Source organism: Mobula birostris, chromosome 7 (genome assembly GCF_030028105.1).
Source record: "Mobula birostris isolate sMobBir1 chromosome 7, sMobBir1.hap1, whole genome shotgun sequence".
Lineage (NCBI taxonomy): Eukaryota > Metazoa > Chordata > Chondrichthyes > Myliobatiformes > Myliobatidae > Mobula > Mobula birostris.
In genome coordinates, this window is record NC_092376.1 from 28,228,800 (window position 1) to 28,243,646 (window position 14,847).

At 40.2% G+C, this 14,847-nt stretch overlaps 1 protein-coding gene across 4 annotated transcripts in view; it reads left to right on the forward strand.

Moving 5' to 3' along the window:
- Positions 1-14,847, forward strand: part of fam168a (family with sequence similarity 168 member A) — a 125,339-nt gene that overhangs the window by 89,681 nt on the left and 20,811 nt on the right. For all 4 annotated transcript variants that reach the window (XM_072262811.1, XM_072262814.1, XM_072262813.1 and 1 more), the window contains exons 4-5: positions 4,290-4,415; positions 8,857-8,999. In XM_072262811.1, coding sequence (XP_072118912.1) covers positions 4,290-4,415; positions 8,857-8,999 — 269 coding nt within the window. The remainder of the gene's footprint in view (positions 1-4,289; positions 4,416-8,856; positions 9,000-14,847) is intronic.

Sequence of the window (14,847 nt, forward strand, 5' to 3'; positions counted from 1 at the left end):
AAGCTCCATTATAGTGGTGGTGCTGATCTTGTTGGCTTTAAACCATTTGAAGTTGAAAAGCCTGTTGTCCATTCAATACACGATTGGCATTCCCTGTGGCCAGTAAGGTGAAGGATGCAGCAATAAAGTTGGCAAATAGGTTGGGCGCAATGATACAGCCATGTTTGTCTCCTGTCTCAACAGTAAAGACTTCCAATTCTGCGCTTCTGTTACTCAGTACTGTGGCTAACATGCCATCATGCAGCAGCTTCAGTATTTGTAAGTACTTGTTTGAATAGCTATGTCTCAATAGTATATGCCAGAGAGCTTGGTAGTCTGTTGTATCAAATGCCTCTCAAATCTATGCAAGTCAAGTACAGGAGTTGCCTTTGTTCACAGCATTTTTCCTGGAATTGGCATGCTGTGAAGATCATATCTATGGTACCTCTAGATGGGCTGAAACCACATTGTGATTCACAGCGTACTTCAGATAGCAGTAGGAGTTGGTTGATAAAGGATACGTGAAAGCACTTTTCCTGTTGTTGACAGGAGGGAGATGGCTCTGTCATGGCTACAATATGGTCACTGTTAGAACATCACTGAGCTCTGAGGGCAGTTGTTTCTTTTTCCAGAACCTCAGCTGCAAGACATGTATTTAGCGCAGGAGTACTGGTCCAGTTTCCTTAAGGATCTCTGCTGGGATCCCATCAGGACCAGTAGCTCTGTTGCTTTTTAGGCTTCTGATGGCATCATTGACCTTTTTCATAGTGGGGGGTTCCCCAGTGCCTTCTCTCACAGGTCTCCAAAGGATTTGGTTAGTGACCTTTAGCTCAGCAGTGCAGTTGTGGTTAAGAAATTCTTAAAAGTGCTCTCTCCATTGATCATTGATATCATTCTGATCCTTTAACAAGTTCTTTCCATCCTTTGAGCGCAGATGGTTTATTCCAAAGTAGCTTGGAATCATAGACTGCTTTGTTGGCACTGAAGAAGCCTGGAGTCTGCCAGTCTCTGAATTTCCAGGGCTTTCACAGTTCACCAAGAATTCTTTAGCTCTCTCACCCTGTGCTGAACATTTACCTTCTCTTTTGGCCTTGCTGCCATAGTCATTCTGCCAGGCACAAAAGGCTTTGCTTTTCTTGGAGATGAGTTGTTCTATCTCCATGTTGTTAACATCAAACCAATCCTGATATTTTCTGGATGTGTACCCAAGGATGCTTTTGCAGGTATTGAGGATGATGGATTTAAGCAGGCCTCAGTGTTCTTCGATATCCTCTGGCTATTCCTGTTGGAAGTTTTCCCCAAATGAGGCTTGAAGATGCTGTTGGGTGGCAGTGGCAAGCAGGCTCTCAAGTTTTAGTCTTGCCCCAGACTGCATCTTATGAATTCTCCTCTTATGAGCCTGGACATGGAGAAGATCAGGTGATAATCTGTCCATCAGTTATCTGTGCCAGTCATGGCCTTTACATCAGGGTGGTCCCTAGCTTGGACAATGACATAGTCAGTGTGATGCCACTGTTTAGATTGGAGGTGCTGTTAAGGTGCCTTGAATTTTGTTTTTCTGGCAGAAGAGAGAGTGTTCATGACTGTACTCAGCACATATGATGAGAAGTAGTAGTCCAATATGAGTTGTCAGCACTTTCCTTTCCTGTGGTACTCTTCCAAAGGTTGAAGTCCCAACCAACCCAGGCACTGAAGTCTCCAAAGAGAATTATCTTGTACTCCTTGGGGGTACTTGACAGTGTCGTGTCTAGGCAAGCTAGAAGGCCTCTTTTTCATAATCGTGTGAGTTCAGAGTTGGTGCCATATAAAACACTTTTTTTTTGTTGTTGCAAACCCAACACCAAGGATCCTGGGCTCATCAGTTGACCACCATTCTCCCATAGTTGCCCTTCCTCTGCCAGATGGGTTTCAGAAAGAGCAGCCAGGTCAATCTGGCATCTCCTCAGTTCTCTGGCGATGATTGCAGTTTTCCTCTCTGGTTGATCACTGGTTGTACTATATATCAGAGTGTGCACATTCCAGGCTCCAAAGGTCAAGTTTCTTTGTTTCTGACTACATGTGGTGATCCCTCTGGATCCAGTCAGGAGCTTGAAGCAGGCTAGTTTTAGGTCATCTTTTCCAACCCCTTCCCCAAGTGGGGTGAGTAGGGTGGATCCCAAATAGGGCTTCTCAGTAGCGGGTGCAGCTGCCAGAGTGTTCTGCCCTCAGTTCAAGGATCTCGTGACTGAATCAAACAGCCATAGGCCAATGTACCAACTCGCGCCTACAGCCTTCCAAGCCTCTCAATACTGCCCCTTCAGTACTTGCTGATCACCATGGGACTTAATCCAGGATGGTGGGGTGGATTCCCTAAATGGAGAACTCCTGTGTATGGCTTTGTTTAATGTGGGGTGGCTGATGCATGGGCAGCCTTCACACAGACCTTGCCAGATTAGAGTCAGGGTCCAGTGACGTAGAGTGCAAGATGACTGGATGACCTTTCACTGCTGCAGTCTTCCTCCACTTTCACTGACATTGTGATATGTCATTCTCTGCCAGCTTCACTGTTGAGATCTTGGTTGGATCACTTTCTGTCTGGAACTTTTGACCTTAATACCTTGGCCCTACCAGGAACTAAACTCCAAACAGTGTCACTCTTGGGATCTCAGGAACTTTCAAGTCTCTCCACCATGACAAGGTGATCCTTGGAGAAGGAATCGTATGGTACTTCACTAGTTATGGCTGGCCAATCTGAAAATTACTCACTTATCCCTGCCCTATGCTTCTGGCCTGATTCTATGCGACATACCTTTGTCCTCCAAACATACCTTTGCTCATTGCGGCCAAAACGCTCTATTTTAACTTCATCAATCCACGGGACTTGTTTGGAAAAGGCATCAGGCTTGTTTAGATGTTCCTTTGAACCTTTTGAATAGAACTTTTTGGCCACAATGAGCAAAGGTATGTTTGGGGAAAAAAGGGTGCAGAATTTCATGAAAAGAACACCTCTCCAACTGTTAAGCACGGGGGTGGATCGATCATGCTTTGGGCTTGTGTTACAGCCAGTGACACAGGGAACATTTACTGGTAGATGGAAGAATGAATTCAATTAAATACCAGCAAATTCTGGAAGCAAACATCACACCGTCTTTAAAAAAACTGAAGATGAAAAGGGAATGGCTTCTACAACAGGATAATGATCCTAAACACACCTCAAAATCCACAATGGACTACCTCAAGAGGTGCAAGCTGAAGGTTTTGCCATGGCCCTCACAGTTCCCTGACCTAAACATCGTCGAGAATCTGTGGATAGACCTCAAAAGAGCAGTGCGTGCAAGACGGCCCAAGAATCTCACAGAGCTAGAAGCCTTTTGCAAGGAAGAAAGGGCAAAAATCTCCCAAACAAGAATTGAAAGACCCTTAGCTGGCTACAGAAAGCGTTTACAAGCTGTGATGCTTGTCAAAGGGGGTGTTACTAAGTACTGACCATGCAGGGTGCCCAGACTTTTGCTTTGGGCTCTTTTCCTTTTTTGTTATTTTGAAACTGTAAAAGATGGAAATAAAAAAAGTTTTCTTGCTTAAAATATTAAAGAAATGTGTCATCTTTAACTTTATGCCTTTTGGAAATCAGTTCATGTTTTACTGGCTTAGCTATTCACAGTAACAGAAGTTTTGACCAGAGGTTCCCAAACTTCTGCATGCCGCTGTATTTGTCACATATATGTCAAATATACAGCAAAGTGCATTGTTAGTGCCAAATCAAATCAGCGAGGATTGTATGGAGCTACCCACAAATATCTGTACTTCTGGTGCCAACATAGCATGCTCATGACTTTCTTACTCTAATCTGTACGTCTTTGAAATATGGGAGGAAACCAGAGCACCTGGAGGAAACCCACACAGTCACAGGGAGAACATACAAACTCCTTACAGACAGTGATAGAAATTGAACACCAATTGCTGATTTCTGACACTGCTTAGAGTTGTGCTAACCGCTAGGCTAGCATTCGAGGTTTACATAGGAAGATTTATTGTTAAACCTAGACATCTTAATGATGGGAGGAGTTTCGTACAGTCATGGGAAAAATTATGGATGTCTTTCTAAAGCTCGTAAATGCTTTTAGTAGTCTCCTCAAATAGTTAAGTTTATGTTTGTGATGTTTGTGTAATGCTTTAAAGTGCATTTGTTTTCCTTGTTATTTCAGATCTGTTATCTGACCTTGATTCTGTAAATGCTGTACATTAAGACTGATGCCATCAGTCCATGAATCATTGCATTGTTATTACTGAAACCTCTTTTGGTAACACCCATTTTTTTTGTCTCTTGCAAGCTTTATTCATGATGAGGCAGAGCTGGCCACAGACATCAACTTCTGGTGCCACTGAGGGTACTTATGACCTCCCAGTCGATGCTGGCACTGAAAGCAGAACTTTCCAAGCTTCTTCTGCGTCATTCAGTAAATAAAATATTCTTGTTATATGGTAGATTTTCATTGAGCTGATTTACTTTTGGAGGGTATGTGCAGAAGAGTCCTGGGGAAGTAGTGGGGTAAAGACAGATGTCAAGATGCATCTGGAAAAGCAAAATATTTGTATGGATTTGGTTAAGAAAGTTGAAGGTAACCGTTTATTTAGTAAACAGATTACTTCCTTAGGAAAGTCTTAACATTAAGATGGTAATGTAGTAATTATTTGTCAGTAATAATCATCAAATTTTTACATGTTGATAGCCTATTTTTCAAAAATAGATCATTTAAACTACTATTAGAAGACTGACGGATGCTAAAGAAAAAAATTGTAATTCAAAAGATTAAAATGCTTAAGTTTATATCAGGACCTCCTAGAGAAAACAGTACTACTTTAAAAGATATTGCTGAAAATTATGGAGGATAAACATTTTCCTTCCCCGTTAGCTCTCAAAAGTGTGAATATTTTGGCCATGTCTCTTCTGCACATCAGTTGGAGTAAATATCCAATAGAGAAATGGTATTTGCAAAACAATCTAAGGATATAAACGACTAAGAATCTCAAACTACTTTCTGTGGCATTATATGCCTAACTGCAACTGCAACCCTTGCTTTCTAAAGTATACTTGAAGCAGAACAAACTCAAACTCCTTTACACAAGTTGTACTTTGCCAATCAATGTGATTTTTTTTGTATTCTGCTTTAAATTCGTACAGCATATAAATTGTGTTGCACTTTATTAGTATTAACACATTGTAGAGAATTATTTTTTACATGAGAATATAAGATTCAGAACAAACTGCGCTTTGACAGGATGCAGAGCATTAAAGTACAAATGTTAAGCTTAAAAAAGACTTGTTGCACAAATTTGTTGGCATTTACTTGTTTTGATCAACATATTCACTGATTTACTCCATTGCCTTTTGTAATCATGGCTCCATTTCTTCGCAATGAAAGATTCTTAGTTCTTTTTTGATCTGGAACAGCGTTTGTTTATTGTTATACTCCAATATACTGGTGAAGTGCACAGCCAAATTTGTAGCCTAATTGTCTATTTGCCCATGATCATTAGGTATCTATGCGTAAGAATGAAGCACTACTAAAAGAATTGTGTAGTACTAACATGGTGAATTTTTTAAAAAGACACAGCAATTTGTACCTTGTTCCACAATAAGGGGAAGAAGCTGTAAAATGCAATTTCAATTGATTTCCAATGCAGTTTCAATTGACTTCCAATGCATTTTTCACAAATGTATCTATTTGTTAGAGAAAATTTGATGTAATAACTGTAATGCAAAAAAAAGTTACAAATCTTCATGAAATGAATCTGCTTCTTCCCTGTATTTCTCATTTTCCTTTTCCTCTTCCACATCCCATTCCAAATCACCTCAAATGGACTCCCTCATGTTTAAATAGTTTACTACTCCACTGAAAATAGTTGAATACTCAAGTGACAGGAGACATCTGAGCTGTCATTGGAAGAGCAGACTCTAAATTATCTGTGGAAAAACATTGAAGATGTTGTCTTCCAGAATGAAGGTTTTTTTTTCTAATTTCTTTCAGAATCCTTTCTGGACAAAGTAATTTATATTGTGTCTGACCTAAACTCCATTTTCCCTAATTTAATGAAAATTGGGCAGGGCCATATATTTTAAAATGATTGTAGATTATATTTGTGGACAGGTTGTACTGTACGCATGACTTTTTCCAAAAGGCTGGCCACGTCCAATTTCTCTCCATGAAGCAGGTAAGTCCTTTTTTAAGAGGCAAGGTGATTTACATTACCTAGTTAGTTGAGATGTGAATGTGTGTATGGATATGAAAGTGTGTGTGAATAATTTAAGTGTAAATTAGAAGATAGACTAGATTCAATGATAAAAGTAAATGCTGGAAATACTTAGACTGGAAGCAGAATTACATTTGACCAGGAAAGGGTAATGACCTGTAACCCAGAATATGAACTGTGCACTGGGTGCAGTACACGATCTTCACCCTTGGTTAAAGTAGCCCATGTTCAACCAAATAAATTTCAGATAATGTGAAATGATATAAAATTAAAGTTTTATAATTGCACCTTGCAGTATTTGTAGATAACATGTAGATTCTGATGCATTTATAGAAAGTTAAGTTGGAGCTTTGGCTTGGTAACTTAAAATGAAAATGTGGAATATCCTTTTCTGATCTATTGGATCTAGAGAGATGATGTTGCATAATAATGACTAACTTAAAATTGTAGTCTGGCTAGAGACTAGGTTGTTTTATTCATTAAAACACTTCTTTCCAAAAAAATTTTTAGCTGTAAAAATAGCAGCTTCTAAAGCTGGTTACCGGGGCTAAAGCACAAACTGCTTCGGTAACTTAAGCTGGTTTGCAAGTACCTGGATGGCCATTTAGTTGGGCTGTAATGAACAGTCTTCTTGGTTTACAATGCCAACCTCATTTTTAAAATGACTTGTCAACTTTAACACTGAACCTGTGTTTAAATGTCAAAATGTTCATCCAGAGCCAACAAGATCAACAATTATTGAAATTTCATGGCAATTAGCCAGATTCATATTTACTATGTAGATCATTTTCATTGGGGCTAAGTCAAAGACAGAAGATTCATCAGCACATCTGCATGAAGGCACCTAACACAATTTTTCCATCAAAGGGTGGCAATTCTCCTATTTCTATCACATTTTTTGTGCTTGGAAATGGGGTAAAAATACTTAGGAATCCTATTGTTTAATTCATGAATGATAAATCATTTTGAGGCATGCTCATTGAGGATCCTTTTGCACCTGGTTTTGTTTCCAGTATCATTTTTCTGTCTGTTTCCCCATGCCACATTTCATACGATGGTGGTTGGTTGGCTTAATTTTAGTGCATACTAATACTGCTTTGTAACCAAGCACTGATTAACCTTTTTCCTTTCCCTGAAGAGAGGGGAAATCTCTGCTCAATTCCACATCTGACAGATACATAACTCAGGATGAGTATGTATCTTACTACTTTTAAAATGTAGATGTTCTGTATAATTTTTGTGTAAACTGTTTTTGAACACTTTTATTTTGCCACACAGTAAGTAGTTTGAGATTTTTGTCATTAAGGAATATTGCAGTCCTTTGTCATAACAATACAGATTGAAAGCTGTGGCTGCCTAAAAAAACCCATCTCGTATAAGAAAACTTACAAGATCCAGGATGTAATATTCATAGCAAAACAATGAGAGTCAGCCTGTTATGTAAAAATGACCTATGTTAATATCATTCCAGCCATAAGTTATTCAATTGTGCATAGAATAAAAACAATTTTAAGACAGGATTAGTTAGTGATCCAAACCTATTTAAAATATTTTTGTACTAAATTTTCCACTGGATGAAATAGCTAGTTCTCAGCTCTAATCACTTTGTTACAAACTTTAGTAAAATCTAGATTGCAATTTATGTAGTTATTTTATAGAACATGTACTTTGTATAATCTGCTAAAGTTTTAAAGCACAGTTGTTATTCTGACCCAGAATTTGCTTGGAACATATTGAGTTTCCCTGCACCATTATTGGTTTGTAAACGAAACTTAACATTTGTGTGAAGAATTGCATATAACATCAAATGGCTAGTTGATTTGTCTGTTACATTGTCAGCCTCCTGAGAAAAAGGTGCTCATTATTGCCACCCCTTGTTTTCAGAAATTGCCACATCTCTGCTATTATTACAAATTGAACTTTCAATAGTAAATAGTGGCTAGTACTTGACGTGAGGGCCCCTTTAATGGGGAGACTGCCCTGGCAATGCCATTTATTTTCTCTGGTTCCTTGAAATTAGTGAACTGTAGAATTTTGCTTCTACATAAGAGTAAATTCCCAGTGTTCTAATTCTAATTTTTCTTTGTTTTCACCCACCACATTTTTGTTTCCCTTCTAATTTGGCTCCATTTCAAATTATTTCTGTAACCTGTCATTCCTGCTCTTTCTCAATCCTTTACAAACTGAAGGGGGGGGGTGAGGGTGTGAATTTGGAAAAAAAAATCCTAAAAATTTGTGTGCATGTGTAAAACTCACTGTTCCAGCAAATTCTTGGTTATTATTGTAACCAATTAAATCTTTTATCTAAAGTTGTGTGCCACAGCAGCTTAGAAAGAGTAGAAAGCTTACTGCATGCTCTTGAGTTAATGTAAAAGTTACTTTTTCTTTGTTTTTTTTTCCATTTTGGAGTTAGCATTTAATTCTTGACCACTAGATTTGATTTGTAAATTCAACTAGAAATTGAGGGTTTGTTTAATTCTAATGATTTTGACAGAAGGATAAGTGTCAATTAAATATGAAAAAATGAGAGCTGAATTAAAGCTTTGATCTTAAAACTAAACTTGAATTCCAATTTAGAAATTAGTTGGAAAAGTAAATCAGTTTGTACTGCTTTTCTTGTGCTTTTAATTGGTTTTATCTTTTTAGGATACACTGGAGGAACCCCCTACAAGGTAGCACCTACTCAGAGTAATGGTGCACCACCACCATATTCTCCATCTCCAAACCCTTACCAGACTGCCATGTATCCCATTAGAAGTGCCTATCCACAGCAAAATCTGTATGCCCAGGTAAATGTAATGTGAAATCGAAGTGTGACTAATGAACTGATTAAATTTGCATTGGATTGTGGCATGATTCATGAAAAATAGTACACACATCACACCAATTAATTCCTGATAATAGGTGTATAATTATGCAGTGGACAGGATTGCGGATAGTTATAATCGTGAAAGCTCTGATCTATTCTCTCCACTGGTTTAATCAGTTTTGCTTGCACTTCATCTGTGGTCATCAATGCAACGAGATATTCCCTGAGATTATTTATTCTCACTCGTGGCTTTACCTGGTGTCCTGGTAGACCTGTGTTGTCAGTTGACATAGCTGTAAGTTTACCTGGTCATTAACCCTTATGCAGTGTGTTGCATTACAAAACAGTTCGAAGAAAAATAGTTCAAAGTATTTTGGCTTAAGTGTACCTTTAAGATGGGAAAGGTACTACTGATTGGGTTCAAAAAACACTGAATTGCTTGGAATATTGGGTAAAAAACCTTTCTGTCAAATGTGTTAATGGAAAGTTGTTGACAGAATTCATTGTGCATTTGTCAAATTTAAATTTCACTTATTTTCTTCAAGTGTAGCAGGCAAGTATATAGGATCTAATGTGCATGGAGAGAAATAAACATCATAGAATTAGCTGAATGGCTTGCCATATTCTGCCTTTGCCAGTTGTATGGGGAAACAAGTGAAATATGAAATGAGGCAGTTTTCTCATCTTCCTATCTCTTTTTGTCGTGATTATGCAATGGGTGCCTGCATCAAACGGCTAATCTGGAGAATTTGGCCTGTGGGATCTTCTGCCAACTTATTGAACACACAATAGATCCTTTCTGCTGAGGATTTTGGCTGATTTGAGTATAGACAAAAAAAAAACACCGATGCACCTGGTGTTTCACTGATCGCAGGCTGAGATCTAAAATAGTATGGTGAAAATTAAGCCAGACATTTTTTCACAAGCAAGAGAAAATCTTCAGATGCTGAAAATCTGAGTAACACACACAAAATGCTGGAGGAACTCAGCAGGTCAGGCAGCATCTATGGAAAAAAAGTACAGTTGACATTTTGGGCGGAAACCCTTCGGCAAGACCTAGGTTTGCTGAGTTTCTCCAGCATTTTGTGTATGTTAGCCAGATATTTTTTGTTTTGTTTCATTCCTTTTTCAGGGACTGGGTTGTAGATAAAGCCAACATTTATCACCCATCCTGAATTGCTCTTGAAAATGTGCGCCATCTCAAATCACTCTAGTCCTTCTAGTTAAGAATATAACACTCTTGGGTACGGCATTCCAGGAGTTGCAGCCAACAGCAGTGAAGGAATGATATTCCATAGATGCAGTATGACTGCAGGAGATGGGGGGTCCCTGCAGACACTGTCCTTCCCAAGTACAGATGTCTGTGCCCTCACTGATCAAGCTTATGAGTTTAAGTTCTATTTTAGCTAACTAATTTCAATCAGTAACTGCAGTGGCTTTGGTAGAATGCATTCCTGCAATGTTTAGAAGGTGATGGAAGGATGATGGAGGGGGTTGATTAGGGTGGCAGTCAAAGAATCTGCTGCATCCTTGTTTTTTTTTGAGCTTGCATTTTAGGTCTACGTTCATCGGGTTAAGTGGAGAGCATCTGTTATACTTCTGACTTCAAACTTGCGTCTTTTAGATGGTGTAAAGACTTTGGGGTGTTCAGAGGTTTGTTGCTGGATATGTGATATCTGACTTCCTTATGTAGCCACATTATCTGGTCCAATTCAAGTTCTGGTGAATTGTAACCTCCAGGATTTTGAGATTATCATTGAGTATCAGAGCATAGATGGAAAATGAAGGGTGACTTGACTTGCTGCTAATAAGATTATAAGACATAGGAGCAGAATTGCCATTTGGCCCATCGAATCTTCTCCACCATTTGCTCATGGCTGAATTATTTTTATTTCCCCATTTTTCTTGCCTTCTCACTGTAACCTTTGATGCCCTTACTAATCAAGAACTTATCAATCTTCTCTTTAAATATAATACCCAGTGACTTGGTCTTCACATCCATCTGTGGCAATGCATTCCACCGACTTGCCACTCTCTGGTTAAAGAAATCCTTCCTCTCTGTTCCAGAGGGAAGTCCTTCTATTCTGAGACTGTGCCCTTTGGTCCTAGACTTTCACAATGTTGGAAACATCCTCTTCTTATCCACTCCATACAGGCCTTTCAATATTCTGTAGATTTCAATGAGATTCACCCTCATTTCCCCCTTCCTTCCCCCCCGGGCATGTTTTTTCACCTCAGTGAGTACAGGCCTAGAGTCATCAAATGCTCCTCATATATTAATCCTTTCATTCCTAGGTTCATTCTTGTAAGTCTCTGGTCCCTCTCCAAAGCCAGCACAACCTATTGGCCTATTTCAATATATTGTTAAGGTCTTGCAAGATGCACTGTGTTATTTGCTGAAGAGTTGTGAATGGAATTGGACCTGCAGAACTGTTAATGAAGATGCTCAATTTTTGACCTCGTGGAAGGAAGGTCATTAGCTCAGAGCGTGGATCAGTACTTGGAGCTATGATGCTGTGGCCATTATAGAGACTCGGATGGCTCAGGGACAGGAATGGTAACTTCGAGTGCCACGCTTTAGATGTTTCAGAAAGGACAGGGAGGGAGGAGAAAGAGGTGGGGGCATGGCACTGCTGATCAGAGATAGTGTCACAGCTGCAGAAGAGGAAGTCATGGAGGGGTTGTCTACGGAGTCTCTGTGATTGGAAGTTAGGAACAGGAAGGGGTCAATAACTCTACTGGGTGTTTTTTATAGACCACCCAATAGTAACAGGGACATCAAGGCGCAGATAGGGAGACAGATTCTGGAAAGGAGGAATAATAACAGGGTTGTCGTGGTGGGAGATTTTAATTTCCCAAATATAGATTGGCATGTCCTTAGAGCGAGGAGTTTAGGTGGGGTGGAGTTTGTTTGGTGTGTTCAGGAAGGTTTCTTGACACAATATATAGATAAGCCTACAAGAGGAGAGTCTGTACTTGATCTGGTATTGGGAAATGAACCTGGTCGGGTGTCAGATCTCTCAGTGGGAGAGCATTTTGGAGATAGTGATCACAATTCTATCTCCTTTACCATAGCATTGAAGAAGGATAGGAACAGACAAGTTAGGGAAGTATTTAATTGGAGTAAGGGGAATTATGAGGCTATCAGGCAGGAACTTAGAAGCATAAATTGGAAACAGATGTCAGGGAAATGTACGGCAGAAATGTGACAAATGTTTAGGGGATATTTGCATGGAGTTCTGCAAAGGTATGTTCCAATGAGACAGGGAAAGGATGGTAGGGTACAGGAACCGTGGTGTACAAAGGCTGTTGTAAATCTAGTCAAGAAGAAAAGAAGAGCTTACGAAAGGTTCAAAAAAACTAGGTAATGATAGAGATCTAGAAGATTATAAGGCTAGCAGGAAGGGGCTTAAGAAAGAAATTAGGAGAGCCAGAAGGGGCTATGAGAAGGCCTAGGCGGACAGGATTAAGGAAAACCCCAAAGCATTCTACAAGTATGTAAAGAGCAAGAGGATAAGACGTGAGAGAATAGGACCAATCAAGTGTGACAGTGGAGAAGTGTGTATGGAACCGGAGGAGATGACAGAGGTACTTAATGAATACTTCGATTCAGTATTCACTACGGAAAAGGATCTTGGCGATTGTGGGGATGACTTGCAGTGGACTGAAAAGCTTGAGCATGTAGATATTAAGGAAGAGGATGTGCTGGAGTTTTTGGAAAGCATCAAATTGGATAAGTCACCGGGACCAGACGAGACGAGGGAAGAGATTGCTGAGCCTCTGGCGATGATCTTTGCATCATCAATGGGGGCAAGAGAGGTTCCGGAGGATTGGAGGGTTGCGGATCTTGTTCCTTTATTCAAGAAAGGGAGTAGAGGTAGCCCAGGAAATTATAGACCAGTGAGTCTTACTTCAGTGGTTGGTAAGTTGATGGAGAAGATCCTGAGAGGCAGGATGTATGAACATTTGGAGAGGTATAATATGATTAGGAATAGTCAGCATGGCTTTGTCAAAGGCAGGTCGTGCCTTACGAGCCTGATTGAATTTTTTGAGGATGTGACTAAACACATTGATGAAGGTAGAGCAGTAGATGTAGTGTTCATGGATTTCAGCAAGGCAGTTGATAAGGTACCCCATGCAAGGCTTATTGAGAAAGTAAGGGATCTGTTCTGGGAACCCCCCCCCCCCCCCCCCCACCTGCCACTCGTCGTGATTTTTATAAATGACCTGGATGAGGAAGTGAAGGGATGTGTTAGTAAACTTGCTGATGACACAAAGGTTAGGGATGTTGTGGATAGTGTGGAGGGCTGTCAGAGTATACAGCAGGACATTGATAAGGATGCAAATCTGGGCTGAGAAGTGGCAGATGGGGTTCAACCCAGATAAGTGTGAGGTATTCATTTTGGTAGGTCAAATATGATGGCAGAATATAGTATTAATGGTAAGATTCTTGGCAGTGTGGAGGATCAGAGGAATCTTAGGGTCCAAGTCCATAGGACACTCAAAACTGCTGTGCAGGTTGACTCTGTGGTTAAGAAGGCATGTGGTGCATTGGCCTTCATCAATCATGGGGTTGAGTTTAGGAGCCAAGAGGTAATGTTGCAGCTATATAGGACCCTGGTCAAACCCCACTTGAAGTACTGTGCTCAGTTCTGGTCTCCTCACCATAGCAACTATGTGGAAACCATAGAAAGGCTGCAGAGGAGATTTACAAGGATGTTGCCTGGATTGGGGAGCATGCCTTATGAGAATATGTTGAGTGAACTCAGCCTTTTTTCCTTGGAGTGAAGGAGGATGAGAGGTGACCTGATAGAGGTGTATAAGATGATAAGAGGCATTGATAGTCAGAGGCTTTTTCCCAGGGCTGAAACGGCTAGCACGAGAGGGCACAGTTTTAAGGTGCTTGGAAGTAGGTACAGAGGAGATGTCACGGGTAAGCTTTTTACGCAGAGAGTGGTGAGTGCATAGAATGGCTGCTGGCAGCGGAGGCGGATACGATAGTTCTTTTAAGAGACTCCTGGAGCTTAGGAAAATAGAGTGCTATGGGTAACCATAGGTAATTTCTAAGGTAAGGACATTTGTCACAGCTTTGTGGGCCGAAGGCCTGTATTGTGCTGTAAGTTTCATGTGTTTCTATATTTCTAAGCAGCTGAAAATGGGCCAAGGACAGTACCCCAAGGAACTCCTGTAGCAGTTCTGGGGTTGAGATGTTTGATTTCAAATGACATTGTTTAAGGTATGACTCATACCATTGGAATAGTTCCCCATTTATGTCCATTAACTTTAATTTTACTACGACTCCACAATGATGCCTTCAGTCGTATACTGCTTAATGTCAAACGTGTTATCTTTTCTGTTCCACTCTTTGATCCATAGACTCATAGAGCACCACAGTACAGAAAAAGGACCCTCAGCCCATCTAGTCCGTGCTGAGCTGTTACTCTGCCTAGTCCCAGCTGACACCTGAACTATACCCTTCCAATCCACGTACTTACCCAAACTTCTCTTAAGTGTTGCACTCAAACCCATTTCTACTGGCAACTCATTCCAAACTCACACCACCTTCTGATTCCCCTGAAATATTTCACCTTTCACTCTTAACCTGTAACCTCTAGTTCAAGTTCCACCCAGCCTCGGTAGGGAAAAAAGGCTACTTGCATTTACTATATCTATATCCCTCATCATTTTGTATACCTCTGTCCCTGTACAATTCTCCCCTCATTCTCTCATGTTTGAACTGAAGCAGTGATGAGGTCTTGAGCTTAATGGAGCTGACAAAACCCAAATTGGGAATTGGCAAACAGGTTATTAAAGAAGAAGCTTGATGA